The sequence below is a fragment of the Macaca thibetana genome, chromosome 1 (genome assembly GCF_024542745.1).
Source record: "Macaca thibetana thibetana isolate TM-01 chromosome 1, ASM2454274v1, whole genome shotgun sequence".
Taxonomy (NCBI): domain Eukaryota; kingdom Metazoa; phylum Chordata; class Mammalia; order Primates; family Cercopithecidae; genus Macaca; species Macaca thibetana.
This window is the reverse complement of record NC_065578.1, coordinates 45,633,090-45,649,470: the sequence shown is the minus strand read 5'-3', so window position 1 is coordinate 45,649,470 and position 16,381 is coordinate 45,633,090. Positions and strand designations below refer to the sequence as shown.

General features: G+C 54.8%; 1 protein-coding gene across 5 annotated transcripts in view; it reads right to left on the bottom strand.

Moving 5' to 3' along the window:
• Positions 1–7,582: 7,582 nt before the first annotated feature.
• Positions 7,583–16,381, bottom strand: part of LOC126961331 (fatty-acid amide hydrolase 1) — a 61,789-nt gene continuing 52,990 nt past the window's right edge. For 3 of the 5 annotated variants that reach the window (XM_050801569.1, XM_050801570.1, XM_050801592.1), the window contains 13 exons: positions 15,924–16,058; positions 15,559–15,692; positions 15,275–15,481; positions 14,991–15,031; positions 14,707–14,831; positions 12,848–12,973; positions 12,235–12,332; positions 10,932–11,031; positions 10,576–10,616; positions 9,782–9,821; positions 9,183–9,291; positions 8,209–8,354; positions 7,583–7,981 (listed from right to left, as the gene is read on the bottom strand). In XM_050801569.1, the coding sequence (XP_050657526.1) occupies positions 7,853–7,981; positions 8,209–8,354; positions 9,183–9,291; positions 9,782–9,821; positions 10,576–10,616; positions 10,932–11,031; positions 12,235–12,332; positions 12,848–12,973; positions 14,707–14,831; positions 14,991–15,031; positions 15,275–15,481; positions 15,559–15,692; positions 15,924–16,058 (1,431 nt within the window). In that variant the 3' untranslated portion in view covers positions 7,583–7,852. Of the gene's footprint in view, positions 7,982–8,208; positions 8,355–9,182; positions 9,292–9,781; positions 9,822–10,575; positions 10,805–10,931; positions 11,032–12,234; positions 12,333–12,847; positions 12,974–14,706; positions 14,832–14,990; positions 15,032–15,116; positions 15,199–15,274; positions 15,482–15,558; positions 15,693–15,923; positions 16,059–16,381 lie in introns of those variants that run through there. The other 2 variants (XM_050801577.1, XR_007728276.1) reach the window with 2 other exon arrangements.

Below are 16,381 nucleotides of genomic sequence, written 5' to 3'. Positions count from 1 at the left end.
CTTTCCTTGGCCCTGCTCTGATCCATAGGTTTATTATGGGTGACTTGGATGAAGTTGCAGAGGTCCAGTGCTCAGATTTGTGGATACATAAGCACCAGTTGGGAGGAAGAGCGGAAACAGCCAGAGCCCTTGGGATAATCCTAAAAATGGTGTCCAACAGGAACAAATGGCAAGTACTCTGGCTGTGTTCTAAAACTCCAATATCGCAGCCACCAGGAGAGAAAAGGGAGAGTGGACAGGGACATGGCAGCCATCTCCTGTAAACAGATGCTGGCAGAGGTGCACAGTACACAGCATTGCTTCTGTCTTCAAAGTGTTGTGGTCGCCTAGCACAGAGGCTGGTGCCCAGAGAATGTTGAATGCATGTTCTTGTGATGATTGTACAAATGAGGAAGGTACAGTAAGTTTAGAGCTGAGCATGTGGGTTTCAAGTCTTCTCTGTAACCCATAATGATCAGTCTTCAACAAGTCAGCAACCACCTCTGAACTTCAGTTTCCTCATGTACAAAACGGAAATAATAGGTCCAGGCACGGTAGCTCACACCTGTAATCCCAGCACTTTGGGAGGCCAAGGTGGGCAGATCACTTGAGGTCAGGAGTTCAAGACCAGCCTGGCCAAAATAGTGAAACCCCATCTCTACTACAAATACAAAACACAGCTGGTCATGGTGGCGCTCGCCTGGAGTCCCAGCTATACTCGGGAGTCTGAGGCAGGGGAATTGCTTGAACCCAAGATGCAGAGGCTGCAGTGAGCTGAGATCGCACCACCGCACTCCAGCCTGGGCAGCAGAGGAAGATGCCATCTCAAAAGAAAAAAGAAAAAAGGCCAGGCACAGTGACTCACACCTGTAATCCCAGGACTTTGGCTGAGGCAGGGGGACCACCTGAGGTCGGGAGTTTGAAACCAGCCTGGCCAACATGCTGAAACCCCATCTCTACTACAAAGACAAAACATAGCCGGGTGCAGTGGCAGGCACCTGTAATCCCAGCTACTCGGGAGGCTGAGGCAAGAGAATCACTTGAACCCAGAGGCAGAGGTTGCAGTGAGCCAAGATCACGCCATTGCACTCCAGCCTGGGTGACAGAGCAAGACTCTGTCTCAAAAAATAAAAAGAAATTAAATTTTTTAAATGGAAATAGTAATGACCATTTTCCAAATGAGATAATGGGTATTCAACTCCACAGCCTACCAGATGTTGGATTATTTAAAGACACAGACCTTGCTTTCAATCAAGTGCAGAAGCACAAAGAAGCTCTTTCAACACAGCCTGACAGAGTTGGAAGAGAAGAGCAATTGCCCTCACCTTGGATGAGTAGGCGATCTTTGGGTGGAGACCCCAGGAACAACACTCCAGGCACAGCAAGCACCAAGAGCAAAGGGCACGGAGGTGGGGGACCACTCGGTGTTCTGAACATTACCTGCAGGCCACATGGCTGTGATGTGAGCACTGAGGAAGGAGAGGAGATGAGGCCACAGGGGCCAGCTGCAGGCTCAGGTTAAGCACGGCCTTGCAGATCATAACAAGGTGTCTGGACTTGGCACAAGTGAATCCAGAGATTTTAAGCATGAGGTTGCCTAACTGCCATGTGAAGGATTGTTGGAGATGTCCAGTCTGGAGCCCACAGAAGCCAGGCAAGAAGCTGTGGCAGTCCGGGTGCAGTGGCTCCCGCCTATAATCCCAGCACTTTGGGAGGCCAAGGCAAGCAGATCACCTGAGGTCGGGAGTTCGAGACCAGCCTGACCAACATGGAGAAACCCCGTCTCTACTAAAAACACAAAATTAGCCGGGCATGGTGGCGCACGCCTGTAATCCCAGCTACTCGGGAGGCTGAGGCAGGAGAATCACTTAAATCACTTAAACCCAGGGCCCAGGGAGGCAGAGGTTGCAGTGAGCTGAGATCTCGCCATTGCACTCCACCTTGAGCAACAAGAGTGAAACTCCATCTAAAAAAAAAAAAAAAAAAAAGAAGCTGTAGCAGTGGACCCGGTGAAAGGGGAAAGGCCATGAAAACAGGCAGTAGCCACCAGCACACTGGTGGTCAGGGAGGTCTGAGGAGGAGGCTGACTTGTGCTCTCACTCTTCTTGCCATCATACTCGCTGGGGCTCGGCATCGACAGAAAGATCTCATGTAGTTGCTGACAAAGACTGGCCTAGGTTTCTGTTCCAAGCCCCCCACTTCTAGCTGTGGGACCCTGGGCAAGATAGGTACCCTTTCTGTAAAAGGAGGCAAAAATGCCTATCACAGGGTTAACAGAGGATTAAGTGCCCAGAAAGTAGATGGCTCATAGTAGTTACTCCGTAAATGTGGTCTAGGATTCCCTTTCCCCTTTTTTCCTGATCAAAAGTCATGCTATCACTCCAGGCATTACATATTTAGAGGTCTTCATTAGCACAACTCTCTGTCCCCCTTCTCTTCACTCAACAAATCCCTCCAGAATGTGAGCTCCACAAGGACAGGGGCCAGGGCTGCCTCATTTTGCCTCATTTGTCACTGCCAGCACCCAGCACAGTGCCTGGCCCCTCACACAGGCACACTTTATCGTCCCAGAACTTATGGAGCACTATCCTCCAAGCCAAGAACAAGTGCTGAACAAGACAAAGCACAGCTTTCAGGAAGCTTATGGTTTAGTGGAGGAGACAAAAAAACATAAAATAACTCAGATAGTGATAATGCTATAAAGAACAAAGGGTGGCCAGGCATGGTGGCTCATGCCTGTAATCCCAGCACTTTGGGAGGCCAAGGAGAGTGGATCACCTGAGGTCAGGAGTTCGAGACCAGTCTGACCAACATGGAGAAACCCCATCTCTATTAAAAACACAAAATTAGCCCAGCATGGTGGTGCATGCCTGTAATCCCAGCTACTCGGGAGGCTGAGGCAGGAGAATTGCTTGAACCCGGAAGGCGGAGTTTGCGGTGAGCCAAGATCCCATCATTGCACTCCAGCCTGGGCAACAAGACCAAAACTCCGTCTTAAAAAAAAAAAAAGAACAAAGCGTAACCTGTTAGAAAGTAACAAGGGGCCAGGCACGGTGGCTCCCGCCTGTGAGGCCCAGGCAGGCAGATCACCAGGTCAGGAGTTCGAGGCCAGCCTAACCAACAAGGTGAAACCTCTTCTCTACTAAAAGTACAAAAAATTAGCTGGACATAGTGGCACACACCTGTAATCCCAGCTACTCAGGAGGCTGAGGCAGAAGAATCGCTTGAACCCAGGAGGCGGAGGTTGCAGTGAGTCGAAACTGTGCCACTGTACTCCAGCCTGGGCAACAGAGCGAGACTCTGTCTCAAAAAAAAAAAAAAAAAAAAAAAAAAAAACAGGAAGGAAAGAAACAAGGGGTCGGGTGCGGTGGCTCACGCCTGTAATCCCAGCACTTTGGGAGACCGAGGCAGGCAGATCAGGAGGTCAGGAGCTCAAGACCAGCCAGGCCAACATGATGAAACCCTGTCCCAACTAAAAATACAAAAATTAGCTAAGTATGGTGGCAGACACCTGTAATCCCAGCTACTTAGGAGGCTGGAGCAGGAGAATTGCTTGAACTCAGGAAGCGGAGGTTGCAGTGAGCCAAGATCACGCCACTGCACACCAGCCTGGGTAACAAAGCAAGACTCCATCTCGGAAAAAAAAAAAAGAAGAAAAAGAAAAGAAAGCAACAAGGGTGGCCATATTTTATAAATGGGTGAGCAGGGAAGGTGACATTGGAGCCGCTTGTTCCAAGCACAGGGAACACCTAACATGAAAGCTCTGCAGCAGGGCCCAGCTTGAAATGATCAAGGAATCAAGGCTGGTCCCGATGGCTCACATCTGTAATCCCAGCACTTTGGGAGGCCAAGGTGGACAGATCAAGAGGTCAGGAGTTCGAGACCGGCCTGGCCAACATAGTGAAACCCCGTCTCTACTAAAAATACAAAAATTAACTGAGCATAGTGGCGGGTACCTGTAGTCCCGGCTACTCACGATGCTGAGGCAGGAGAATCACTTGAACCTGGAAGGCAGAGGTTGCAGTCAGCCAAGATCGTGCCACTGCACTCCAGCCTGGGCGACAGAGCGAGACTGTCTCAAAAAAAAAAAAAACCCAAAACAAATAAACAAAAAACAAAAAGAAACCAAAAGGTACTCATGTGGCTGCACAGTGGAGGAGGGGAAGAGACACACAAGATGAGGCTGGAGAGGTAGGTGGAAACGGCACATCACACAGAGCCTTGGAAGACACAAGGAAGAGACTGAATTTTTATTCTAGGAGGAACGGGAAACCATTGGAAGGTCTTAAGCAGAGAAATGATGCACTCTGATTAATAGTTTTATGTTTTATTTATTTGTTTTAGATGGAGTTTCACTCTTGTTGCCCAGGCTGGAGTGCAATGGTGAGATCTCAGCTCACTGCAACCTCTGCCTCCCGGGTAGAAGTGATTCTCCTGTCTCAGCATCCCAAGTAGCTCGGATTACAGGCATTCACCACCACACCTGGCTCTTTTTTTTTTTTTTTTTTTTTTTTTTTTAGTAGAGACAGGGTTTCACCATGTTAGTCAGGCTGGTCGTGAACTCCTGACCTCAGGTGACCCACCCACTTCGGCCTCCCAAAATGCTGGGATTACAGGTGTGCACCACAGCACCAGGCCGTATTTTAAAAAAAATTTTTTTGAGACAGAGTCTCACTCTGTTGTTGCCCAGGCTGGAGTTCAGCGGAGCGATTTCACCTCACTACAACCTCTGTCTCCTGGGTTCACGCAATTCCCCTGCTTCAGCCTCCCAAGTAGCTGGGATTACAGGCACGTGCCACCACGCCTGGCTAATTTTTGTATTTTTAGCAGAGACAGGGTTTCATCATGTTGGGTAGGCTGGTCTCGAACTCCTAACCTCAAATGATCTGCTCACCTCAGCCTCCCAAAGTGTTGGGAGTATAGGCATTAGCCACCACGCCCGGCCTATTTTATTTATTTATTTTTACCAAGACTGAGTCTCACTCTGTTACCCAGGCTGGAGTGCAGTGGCGCGATCTCAGCTCACTGCAACCTCTGCCTCCTGGGTTCAAGCAATTCTCCTGCCTCAGCCTCCTGAGTAGCTGGGACTACAGGTGCACGCTACCATGCCTGGCAAATTTTTTTTGTATTTTTAGTAGAGCCAGGGTTTCGCCATGTTGGCCAGGCTAGTCTCGAGCTCCTGACCTCAGTGATCCACCCGCCTCGGCCTCTCAAAGTGCTGGGATTACAGGTGCGAGCCACCGCGCCTGGCCTGATTTATACTTTTAAAAGATCATTCCAGCTACTGTGTGGAGAATGGATTAGAGGGCAGCCAGGGCTGAAAGAGGGGAGCCCAGAAGGGAAGTCACTGGAGCATCCAGATGAGGGAGGTGGCTCGGACTAGAGCGTGGTCGTGGAGATGAAACACAGTGGCCACGTCTAGCCTCAGTGACCACTTCCCCTCCCCTCGGCAGCATTTGGCCCCTTGTCTATCCTGTCCCCAAGCCCTAATCACAGGAGGAATAGATATGTTTGTGTCAATGTCCACATCCCCAGAAGGCCAGGTTTGACTCAAGTCAGCTGAGGTCTGGACATGGCCATGCTGAGGCTCCAAGGGCTGAATCAATGAACCAGTGAAGGCGCCTCCACTCTGCAGCCTCATGTCTGAAAGCACGAGGATATTGGCAACTGAAAGAGAGAAATGGGGCAGGAAGAGGAAGCTGGGGCAGATGGTAGTGGTTTTATGAAAGAAGCAAAATTACGGCAGTGGTTACAAGAAATCAGGGCAAAGCGCGGCATCTACCTAGTTGTCCCAATCCAGGTGTCCCCATATAGGTTGGATCCTCACATCTGCCCTGAAAATGGCCCCACAGAGGCAGGGATGGCACTGGGAGAGAGTGCAGGCGCCAATGGGTATGGCAACCTGGAGGGCAAAGGCCTTCTGGAGGAATAGGAAAACCAGGGTGGAGAAGGAAGTCTTGCGAAGGCAACTCTTCTAGAAAGAATTTGAAATACAGGTAGAAGCCGTGCATCTGCCCTACCTAGAGGGCTCAGGCTCTGAAACATCTCCAGCCAGCAGTAGAATTAGGGCTGGGGCCAGGGAAGAGCAAAGCAACTGGGCTAATGGGGTTAAGAAACTCCTAGGGTCAGCCGGGTGTGGTAGTCCACACCTGTAATCCCAGCACTTTGGGAGGCCGAAGCGGGCGGATCACCTGAGGTCGGGAGTTTGAGACCAGCCTGGCCAACACGGAGAAACCCTGTCTCTACTAAAAATAAAAAATTAGCCGGACATGGTGGTGCATGCCTGTAATCCCAGCTACTCAGGAGGCTGAGGCAGGAGAATCGCTTGAAACCAGGAGGCGGAAAATTGCTTGAACCCAGGAGGCGGAGGTTGCAGTGAGCCGAGATCACACCATTGCACTCCAGCCTGGGCAACAAGAGTGAAACTCTGTCTAAAAAAATAAATAAACTCCTAGAGTCGGCTACAGATGCCACCTTTCTACCAGCCAGGTGACACAGTCCAGTAAGAGGTGGATGGCAGACCAGCTGAGACAGCTCACCTCCATCCTGTCAATTCCCAAAGGGCCCCATCTCTACCCCTGGGCCAAGGTTCAGGCCTTAGGCCCCTCTCCCCAAATTAGGGATCATGGAGCAGCTTTCTTACCCTTCTATAGGTTTTGCCCCACGAGTCTAGTCCTCAGGCTGAGCTATGATCTTTCCAGAGTCCCACTGCCCTCGAGACAGAATTCAAGTTCCTGACCTGGCTGCCCAAGTCCACCTTGATCTGTCCTCACCTACATCTCTGCTTCCCCTGTGCCCACTCAACATGCCCGCCATTTACCAAACCCACCCTGATCTTTGGGCATACTGTCCTTTCTCTCTGAGATGTCCTCAACCCCTAGCTCAGTCTCTGGAAAACTTCTAGACTCAACACACATCCACCTCCTTCAGGAAGCCTTCCCAGGGCAATCCAGGCCTTGGCCAGCCCTGAGAGCACACTCTACCAGGTCACCTTGTCTCATGCCGGCCTCCCCAGGCCCATGGGCTCCTCTTGCAAACAGCACCAGCTCAGGGCCAACACGCTGGACTCTCTGCAACCCAACTCAGTGCTTCCCCTGCTGCCCTGTGCTAGCCACAGAAAACAGAGATGTAGCAATGGGGTCCCTGCCGTCAAGGAAAGCCAGTGTGGTAAGGCAGGCAGACACACCCCCCAATACCCACCACACAAGGCAGACTGGGAAGAAACAGCCCATATACTCCAGGGCCCAGAGACAGGAGGAAAGGCCTCCTGGAGAGAGAAGAATCTGAGCCAGGTCTCAAAGCATGGAAAGCAGAGGAACAGAAAGAGCTTTGTAGGCAGGGAAAGGAGCAGAGGAAGGAAGGAGACCAAGGGCAGTGTCCAGCAGAGCAGGGTTTAGTATAGGTGAGAGAGGAGGGGCAGGGCTGAAGTGCTGGGGGATACAAGCTTGCACCCCTCCTGTGGGCGATGAGCACCAGGGGAGGTTGTGGAGCAGGAGACTGGCATGGCTGGAGCCTGGGTCTGCATGGTCAAGCCATCCCTGCTTTCAACAGGCTCCAACCCCCACCTTCACGATGACACCCAGAAAACACACAGACGAGGAGCTGTTTCTTGACTGTTAGTTGGGCCCTGGCCCATGTCATACCCACGGGCTGCCACATGGGGGTGGAGGGATCAGGACGAAGAGAGGGGACCAGAGCAGGGACGGAGGTCCAGACTCAGGGAGTCGGCGCTTCTTGCAGGGGGTTGGGGGAGAGGACACAGAAGCCTCTGCCCCATGCAGGACATTTCCTTGCTGTGGCAGCAGGGCAGCTGTGCCCTGACTAGGCTGGGCTGCAAAGAGTGTGAGTCTCAAGTCCTCCAGAGCCAGAGTCATCAGGATGACTGCTTTTCAGGGGTCATCAGTCGCTCCACCTCCCGCATGAACCGCAGACACAACTCCTCCTGCCAGGGCAGAGCCACGCACTGCACGGCCACGGGCAGCCCCACACTCTTCTTCATGCCCTATAGGGGACACAGGCATCAGGATAGGGTTAGCGAGGCAGGACTCCCCACTCCCAGGCCCAGGAAGCACGCCAGCTAGAGAGAGGCCGCAAAGCAGGGCCAGGCCACAGTCCTTCAGGTCTTGTTTAAGAAAGGCTGGCAAACCCGCAGTACTGGTACTGTTTCCTCCACAGCGGCCAGAGTCAGGGTGGGGAGTGAGTTCAGCTGAGGGGCAGGCCAGTCCTCACCTTCTGCAGCACCTTGTCCCAGATATCCCCAAAGTAGCCCCTGTAATGTTCCATCTGGGCCTCGTCCTCAGCAGTCACTGTGGTGACAGGCACCACCCCTGCAGGGAAGTCCAGGCAGTTGTAGAGCATAGTGTAGCTGACGGCCCCTGGAACACAACACAAGCAGCTGCAGCAGGCCCCAGGAATCTCAGTGCCAGCTCTGGGCCTGAGTCAAACCTCGTATGAAATGGCACCCTGTGTCTACAGCCAGAGAAAGGCTCTCTCCCAGGACTGAGGTCTGAGTGACAAAGCCCAGGAATTTAGATTTCAGGGCCAGGCTGGACATCCCACTGATGCTTGCCCCATGCCTTTGCCCATGTACTTTCCCCACTGGGAATGTTGTTTCTGTTTTCTTTTCCTCTTCCTTTTTTGAGACAGAGTCTCACTCTGTCACCCAGGCTGGAGCGCAGTAGTGTGATCACAAATCACTGCAGCCTCGACCTCCTGGGCTCAAGCAATCCTCCCGCCTCAGCCCCCCGGGTAGCCAGGACTACAGGAACATGCAACCACAACCGGCTTATCTTTCTATTTTTTGTAGCAACAGAGGCCTCACTATGTTGCCTGGACTGCTCTTGAGCTCCTGGGCTCAAGTGATCCTCCAGCCTCAGCCTCCCAAAGTGCTGGGATTATAGGTGTGAGCCACCGCGCCTGGCCCCTATTTTTTTGATTTATCTAAATCCCACCTGGACTTCAAACCACCACCTCCCCAAACTAGATTCCGTAATTCAAGGTCCCCAGCTTGAATAGTGCTGATGATAGAAAAATCAAACCCTGCCAGGGCATCCCACATGACTCCCATGTCTCTAGCCAGACAGACTGTGGGCCCCCGCAAGGGCAGGGTCCTCCCCGAGGGCTCCTCTTCTTCCATTTCCTGGCAGCCCTGAAGGGCACATGGCCAGATTCATAGAAGGGACAGGGAGGGTGTCTGGCCTCACCTGTGGCCTTGCCTGGGGCATTCAAGTCCAGAGCAGGGCCTAGCATAGGGGTCAGCAGCACATCCAGGTCCAGCGCCCTCCACTGGGCAATCACAGTTTTGCGGTACACCTGTGGGGGACACAGCGCACCGGGTGAAAGCACGCAGACCTGGCCCCCCCCAGGCTCTCTAACTCAGGGACTGTGGCTAGGGTGGCTCTGGCCCCAGCACCTCCCCCTGAATCTGAAAGGAGCCACAGTGGGACACAGGTGCTCCGGGCAGGCGGTGCTGCTTCTCAGAGGGCATCGCTCGTTCCGCCTCCAGGATGAATTGTGGACATGCCTCTTCCTGCTGGGGCAGAGCCACACACAGGCAGCTCCAGAGGGGCAAAAAGGCGGCCAGGACAGGGGCCCTGGGCTGACCCAGCCGCAAAGGATGGGCATCTGGGCAAGTAAGGGTCCCAGAGCTGGGCCCGAGTGGTGGTCCAGGGAGTGGAAGGGGGACGACACGACGTCTGGGAGCCCCGTGGGGGCAGTGGCCGCAAGACCCTGTTAGTGGGTGCCCTGTCCAACTCCACCCTCCCCCCGGCACCCTGCTCCAGTCCAGAGGCTCTGGTCTCACCTCAATCTCATGCTGCAGTTCCCAGAGTTTTCCAGCCGACCTGGGCAGAAGGAGTGTGGTCACCAGCCATCATGGTCACAGCCATGGAGATCAGCAACATCAGACCCCTACTGCCAACCCTCCAGATCTCACCTGTCCGTGGACCCTTCACAACCCCATGGGAGCTGAGAGGGAAGTTCAAACCCCTACTGTCTGGATGAGAAAATCAGGCCCCAGAGGGGCACAGGCTGTCACTTGGTGACTCCACAGCAGAGCCAGGACTAGCTCAGGCCTCATTCCTCGCTACCCTCAGGACACAGGAGAGGCCATAGATGCCGCCAGTCCTGAAGCCTGGTGGTGAGGGAAGGAGTGAGTCCACGGGATGTCAGGGCCTGAAATGGGGCAGTTTACACCCTGCTTTTCCAGCCCAAGCCACTAAGAGGCAAGTAGGACCTGGCAGAGCTCAGGTCAGCTCAGATCTCTAACAGCAGCATCTCTCCCAGGTGCCCCACCACCAGCCCAGGCCAATCCCCACTTCCTGGTCCTTTCCACCCACACCCCAGCCAGGTCAACCTCCTCTCCTCCAACTCCCCCATCCTCTTGTCCCCCTCAGGCCTTTGTTCTCCGGCCAGAACTGGACCTTGCCAAGACAACTTCAAAGTCCCACCTGAAGGCCACAAAGGTTGCCCCCCTGCCTGGGCCACTTCCAGCCTCAGAGGCTACTTCCCTCAAGTCCTTTCCTGTCAGAAACTACCCAGACCCAGACTCGGGTCAGGACAGGCAGGGGCAGCAGCTGGGCACAGAAGAACCCTCACCGAGACTTCATGTTGCTGAGGAAAGCTGACAGCCTTGGGAACTGCACAGGACAGATGCAGGGTCGGTGACTCCGCTCTGGGCCACGGCAGGTGTCAATCTTCTTCAGGTCAAGCCACTGGGGACCTGTCCCTCCATGCCTCCCCCCAGGGCCCAGGTCAGCCCCCCTTTCAGCACGCAGGTTGGCTGAAGATCGCAGGGCACAGGGGAGGAGAGCCATCTGGGTGGGGACTGGAGGGAAGAGGAGGCCATGCCTGACCAAACCAAGAGAGGCTGAGGAAGGCCATGGGGGATCACGTGATAGGAGGCCCTAGGTTCCTCCCAGTCATCCTAGCCCCTCTACTCCTTGTGCCCTCACCAGAGGCTTCACCAGGAAGGCCAGCAGTCCTTTAAGCCACTGGGGAAGCTTCAGAATTGAGACCAGGTCCCCCAGGCAAGAGTCCACGAAATCACCTTTGCTGGGAAACAAAAGGCTGGGTCCAGGCACTCCCATCCCCGCATCCTTCCCGGCTTGCTCACCCGGCCCACAGCAATCCCGTTCTCTATGCAGGGATACTGTCCACCTCCTCCTCACCAGATTCGGCTCCCTCCTTCCAAACATGCCGTTTGTTTCTACTGATCCTTTGGGATGCCTGGGCTCCAACCCACACCCACGGGAGCTCCCCAAGGCAGGACTCAGGGTATCCCTCTCCAGCAAACCCAGCTCAGAGCTCTAAGAACTGAGGGCAACGTCTCCCTGATGAGGCCTCCCTGAGGGTACCTCCCCTTTGACATGGAGGCCAGTCTGGAGGCACAGGTGGCGCAATCCAGGGTGGGCTGCCCATGAAGCATGGCTCTGAGGCTATCTCTGGCTCAAGATCTCAGGGAAAGGTCTCAGGCAGCTGATCCTGGGGACTCATTCCCAGGGCCAGAATGAGGATTGACCCCTTCCACTGATGCCTGGACCACACTTGGCTGCTAGGGGAAGGAAAGGAACTTGACAGGCTGGGCCCTTGACTGAGTGAAGCTGCAGGGCCAAGCTTCAGGCTGCAGGGCTAAGTTCTCCATCGGTGAAGTGGAGGAAGGAGGACTGTGTTCTGAAGGGTTCCAGTCCATCCAGCAGAGGTATATCACCAGGAGGGGCCTTCACAGGCCTGTCCTCTGCCCCTGACAACCTTTAAGGACTAAAAACAGCCCAGAGGAACCAACTTCCCTAAAAATGAGCTCTGCAAAGTCCCTTAAAAGGAGCCTGGTCCAACTCACCCACTTTACAGGAGAGAAAGCTGAGGTCCTGCTCAAAAGGAAGACTTGGCTCAAGTCAGACAGAGCCTGGAGTCACCCAAGTCCAAGCCCCCACCCTCCTGCCTGGATCTTGCCCTTGCCCCAAATCTTTCCCAAACAGAGAGGCAACCTCCTGCCTACCTCCTACCTCATAACAAGCTCAGATCAAGGATAGGCCACAGATATTCAACCCAGCCTCCTCCCCTCGGGCTGGCACCCTGGCAAGGGATCTCCAGGGTCAGTGTGCCCAGCTGGAGGGACAGCGAGGTCCCGGCCCAGAGTGATCAGGCCTTTGTTGGATTCAGCTAAGGCCCATCCAGGTATCACCACACCCTGCTGCTCCCCCTGGGTCTGCCTACTTTTCTGATCCCACCAAGACCCCAGAGCCCACTATCACTCACAAGTTCTGTAGGAAGGTGTGGCCACCGTCACTGAAGAGCCCACCTGTTGACAGGGTCTCCAGAGCATGGGGTATGTTGCTTGGCAAGAAGGGAACCAGCTGCAAGGATTGAGGGGTGTAAGGCCTCCTGACCTAACCACTGGCTCCATGATTCCCATGCTGTCTGGGTGGCCCTGAGGATGGATTGGACCAACTCTGCCCACATGATAGCTCTCACTAGAGCCACAAAGGCAGCCTTACTGACCCAAGAAAACTCACTGTGGAATGCACAGCATGAGAGAAGTCTGGAGCCACACATAAAGTTGTATAAATGACCAGACCAAAACCCATGGCCCTGGGAGCCTCTGGACAGCTGTGCACCACTGCCTACAGCTGAAGAGCCTCCCTGCATGCAGTGCTCACACATCACACAGCACAGGGCTGAAGTTCTCCCTTAATCACTCCTCCAATACTCTTGATCAGCCCTCTATATACTTGTCCCACAGGGCCTCAGTTCACCCTGATGACAACACCATCAGAGTGCCAGGATGCCAGGGATGGAGTAGTCATGGGTACCAGGAAGGCTTCCCAGGAGGACAGGAGATGCCAGTACTTCTAGGACCCTGCAGTCATACCGTGTGCCCCGCAGCCTCAAGGCTCTGTTTGGTCTCCAGCACGGCCCGCTTCATGGCCGGGGTGGGCATGGTATAGTTGTCAGTCTCATAGTACCCCACACGCAGGGGCTGAGAGCTGGTGTAGATCTGGAGGGAAAATACAGGGGATAGGGGCAGGTCAGGAGAAGACAGCCCTAGGCAGGAGCCCTAGAGATCAGAGAAACTACTCAGCCCCAGACACAGCTGCAAGGCTGCAGTCAGCGAGGCCAGCCCCTTCTGCATCTGACCCTTTCATAAAACACCTTCACAGTGACTCAGGTGGGCAGAGCAAGGATAAGGATTCCTACTGGTCATATGAGGAAACTGAGGCTTGAGTTCTCAATAGGGAGATTAGGTGGGACTGGGACTTGCCCAAAGCTACCCAATGCAGAGTGACAAGACAGGTCTGGAATGCAGGCATGCTGTCTTCTGTGCTGAGGCTCTCCACCACCTGTCCTGGCTCTCATGATAAACTGTTCCATACTTCCAGACAGGGACCTCATCTCCTCCTCTTCTCCGAGGAAGGACTTCGCAGCTGCCTATCGCTGTGGGTTCGGTTAGAATATCTCCCTCTGCCTGAGGAGGGGGAGTTCACCCTACCCAGCCCAGATCTGCCCTGCTGCCCCCCTACCCAGCCCAGATCTGCCCTGCTGCCCCACTCCCAAGAAACACCAAGGCCCAATCTCCTTCCTGTCCACAAACCCTCAACCTTTCCAAGGCAACCTTGGCTGGGGCGAGGGCAAGAGGTCTGTACAAGATAGACAATCTCTGGACTGCTGAGAAATGGGGCTTACGTCACACAGCTTACTGTCTACATTAATGTGACTTCACTCTTCCTCTGTCTACACCAATCTAACTTTACAGCTCCTGAACACTGTGTTGGAGTGGGCACAGAGGATGACCTAGGGCCCAGCACCTGCCTCACTGGGGACATCTGGCCCCAGCCTCAACCTGGCTGTTTCTGGCCTTCGACCCCAACAGAGAAAGAGAGAACCAGGACCAGGGCACAACCAGAACACTCAAGAGAGCAAAATAGTGGTCTCAGATGCCCCGCAATAAGGGATGAGCCGGGAAGAAGATGATCACTGGCCACTCCCCCACCTCCTCCAAATAACACACATAAGCACAAATAACCTTCCAATTCATTCCAGAAACACCCATCAACTCTTCAACAGGAAGCATCAGCTGACACCTCTCGCCTCAAAATCCACACCCTGCTATGCCCACCAATCCTTAACATGGGCGATCACATGATGACCCCAACCCAATCTTAACCAACCCCCATGTTGAATGATCCACCTTAAACCAGACTTCAAAATCTCAGCAGATCTCCCCACCCTTCCTGCCCTCTGAGATGCTACTAAGGCTTTGCAAGACAGTGCTGCCTCGCCACAGAAAGCAACAAGCCCAGCCTATCTCGGCAACAGGCTGTTGCGGTGGTACTCTGAGGAGCAGCACGCCACGCTGCCTGCAGACCCCGGCTCACGCAGCCTACCTCTGGCAAGAACGGGCTACATGAGCTGGGGTCTGCAGGCAGCGTGGCATGCTGCTCGCCAAAATGTGGACAGGAATACTGTTAGAAAGGCCTCTGTTTGCTGAAGGTCAGCAGGCTGGGAAGTGATTCCTGCATCCCTGGTGCCAGCAGCAGAGGCTGGGCGCCTTTGAAAGCCTGTGGATTTCCAAATGCAGGCAAGGGCTCCATCTGGTGGCCGTCTGTGGAGGAGCAACCCGCCCTGGCCTCAGAGCCCTGGGGCACGGTTCTCAGGAGACAGGGCCTCCAAGCCCTGGGGTGGCTGTCTAGGTTCAGCAGTCCACACCCATGCCCACCCAGCCCTGCTCACCTCTTCCCTGAAGGGCAAGGGAGGCACAGTGGGGTCCAAGCGGAACATGTCCTCGCACAGCAGGGCTCGCAGGCACAGCGCCAGGCTCTCCACGTCCCGGGCCATGGGGCCCACGGAGGGGCGCACTGTGAGGCAGAGAGGGGAGGGAAGTAAGCAGACAAGGAGGGAGGAATCCAGACCTGAGCAGCCTGGGGGCCAGACACTGCCCTGCCACCTGAGAAGCATGGGTGCAAGCGGGTCAGGCCGACCCCCACCCTCCTAGGGGAGAGCACCATGGACCTCACCTGCCTCCTGTCCATAGACACAGCCCTTCAGGCCACTCTTGCTGGATAAGAAACATAAGACGCTGGAAACAGGAAACGGCCACCCGCCGCCATGCCCACACCCACAGAGCAGTTCTGAACACTTACCGCTTTGGAAACTAGGACCCATGCCCAGCCAGTGGTACTGTAATGCTTCCTCCCAGCAAAACCCCGGAGACCGAATCCCTGCCTGGAGCCCAGAGAGGTTGGAAGCTAGGCCAAGGTCACACAGCAAGGGGCCCAGAAGCGCCCTCCACCCACCCTACCTGAGGCGGTTCCCCGTGGGCTTGAGGCCGCAGATGCCGCAGAAGGAGGAGGGGAAGCGGATGCTGCCTCCCATATCAGTGCCTAAGCCCAGGGGGGAGCCTCCAGACCCGATGAGGGCCCCTTCACCCCCTGAGGAGCCCCCTGGGCTTTTGGAGGACTTCCATGGGTTCACGGTCTGGCCAAAGAGGGGGTTACTGCAGTCATAGCTGGAGGAGGCAAGAACGGGTCAGCCCGTGTCATGCTGGGACCGGTGCCCCTGCCCCACCCCGCCCCAAGACCCAACCTGAACATGGACTGGGGCACATTGGTGTGCACGAAGGGCACGGCACCCTGCAGCTTCAGCACATGCACCACCACACTGTCGCACTCCGCCGGCGCCCCTTCGTTCAGGCTCAAGCCCAGCGTGGAGTCCTGGCCCTGGGAGGAGGGATGGGCACCAAAAGGGACATGACCTGTGAGTCAGAGCCCGTGGGCAGCCCAGGGCCAACTCTAACAGCTGTCACACAGGCCAAGACAGGTATACCAGTGTCCCCTCGCAAGGCCTTTGGACATGATACCTCCTCTGAGGGCCCAAAATGATCCAAGATACAAAGCAGGCTGGCAGGGATGGAGGCGACAATGGAGGCCTGGCACTGAGGCAGAGCATACCTTGTAGGTGAAGCACTCCTTGAGGCTCACAGGGACGCCATAGAGCAGGCCCTGCCTTGGGGCCTGGGACAGCTGAGTCTCACAGTCAGCCAGATAGGATGTCACACAGTTGGTCCCTTTGTTCACCTCCCAGGCCTGAGGAAGGGGAAGTAGATATAAGGTAAAAGGAGGCTGGCCTTTTTAAAACATTGTGGTGAAATATACATCATGTAGAACTGGCCTTTTAAAGTATACCCAGGGAGAGGGGAACCAGCAACATGGCCCAGAGCCTGGGGCACAGAGGATGACCTAGGGCCCGGCATCTGCCTCACTGGTGACATTTGGCCCAGGCCTCATCCTGGCTGTGTCTGGCCTTCAACCAGGACCAGGGCACAACCAGGACACTCAAGGGAGCAAGATACTGGCCTCAGATGCCCGCCAGACAGGGGGTGAGCTGGGAGGAAGATGATCACTGGCCA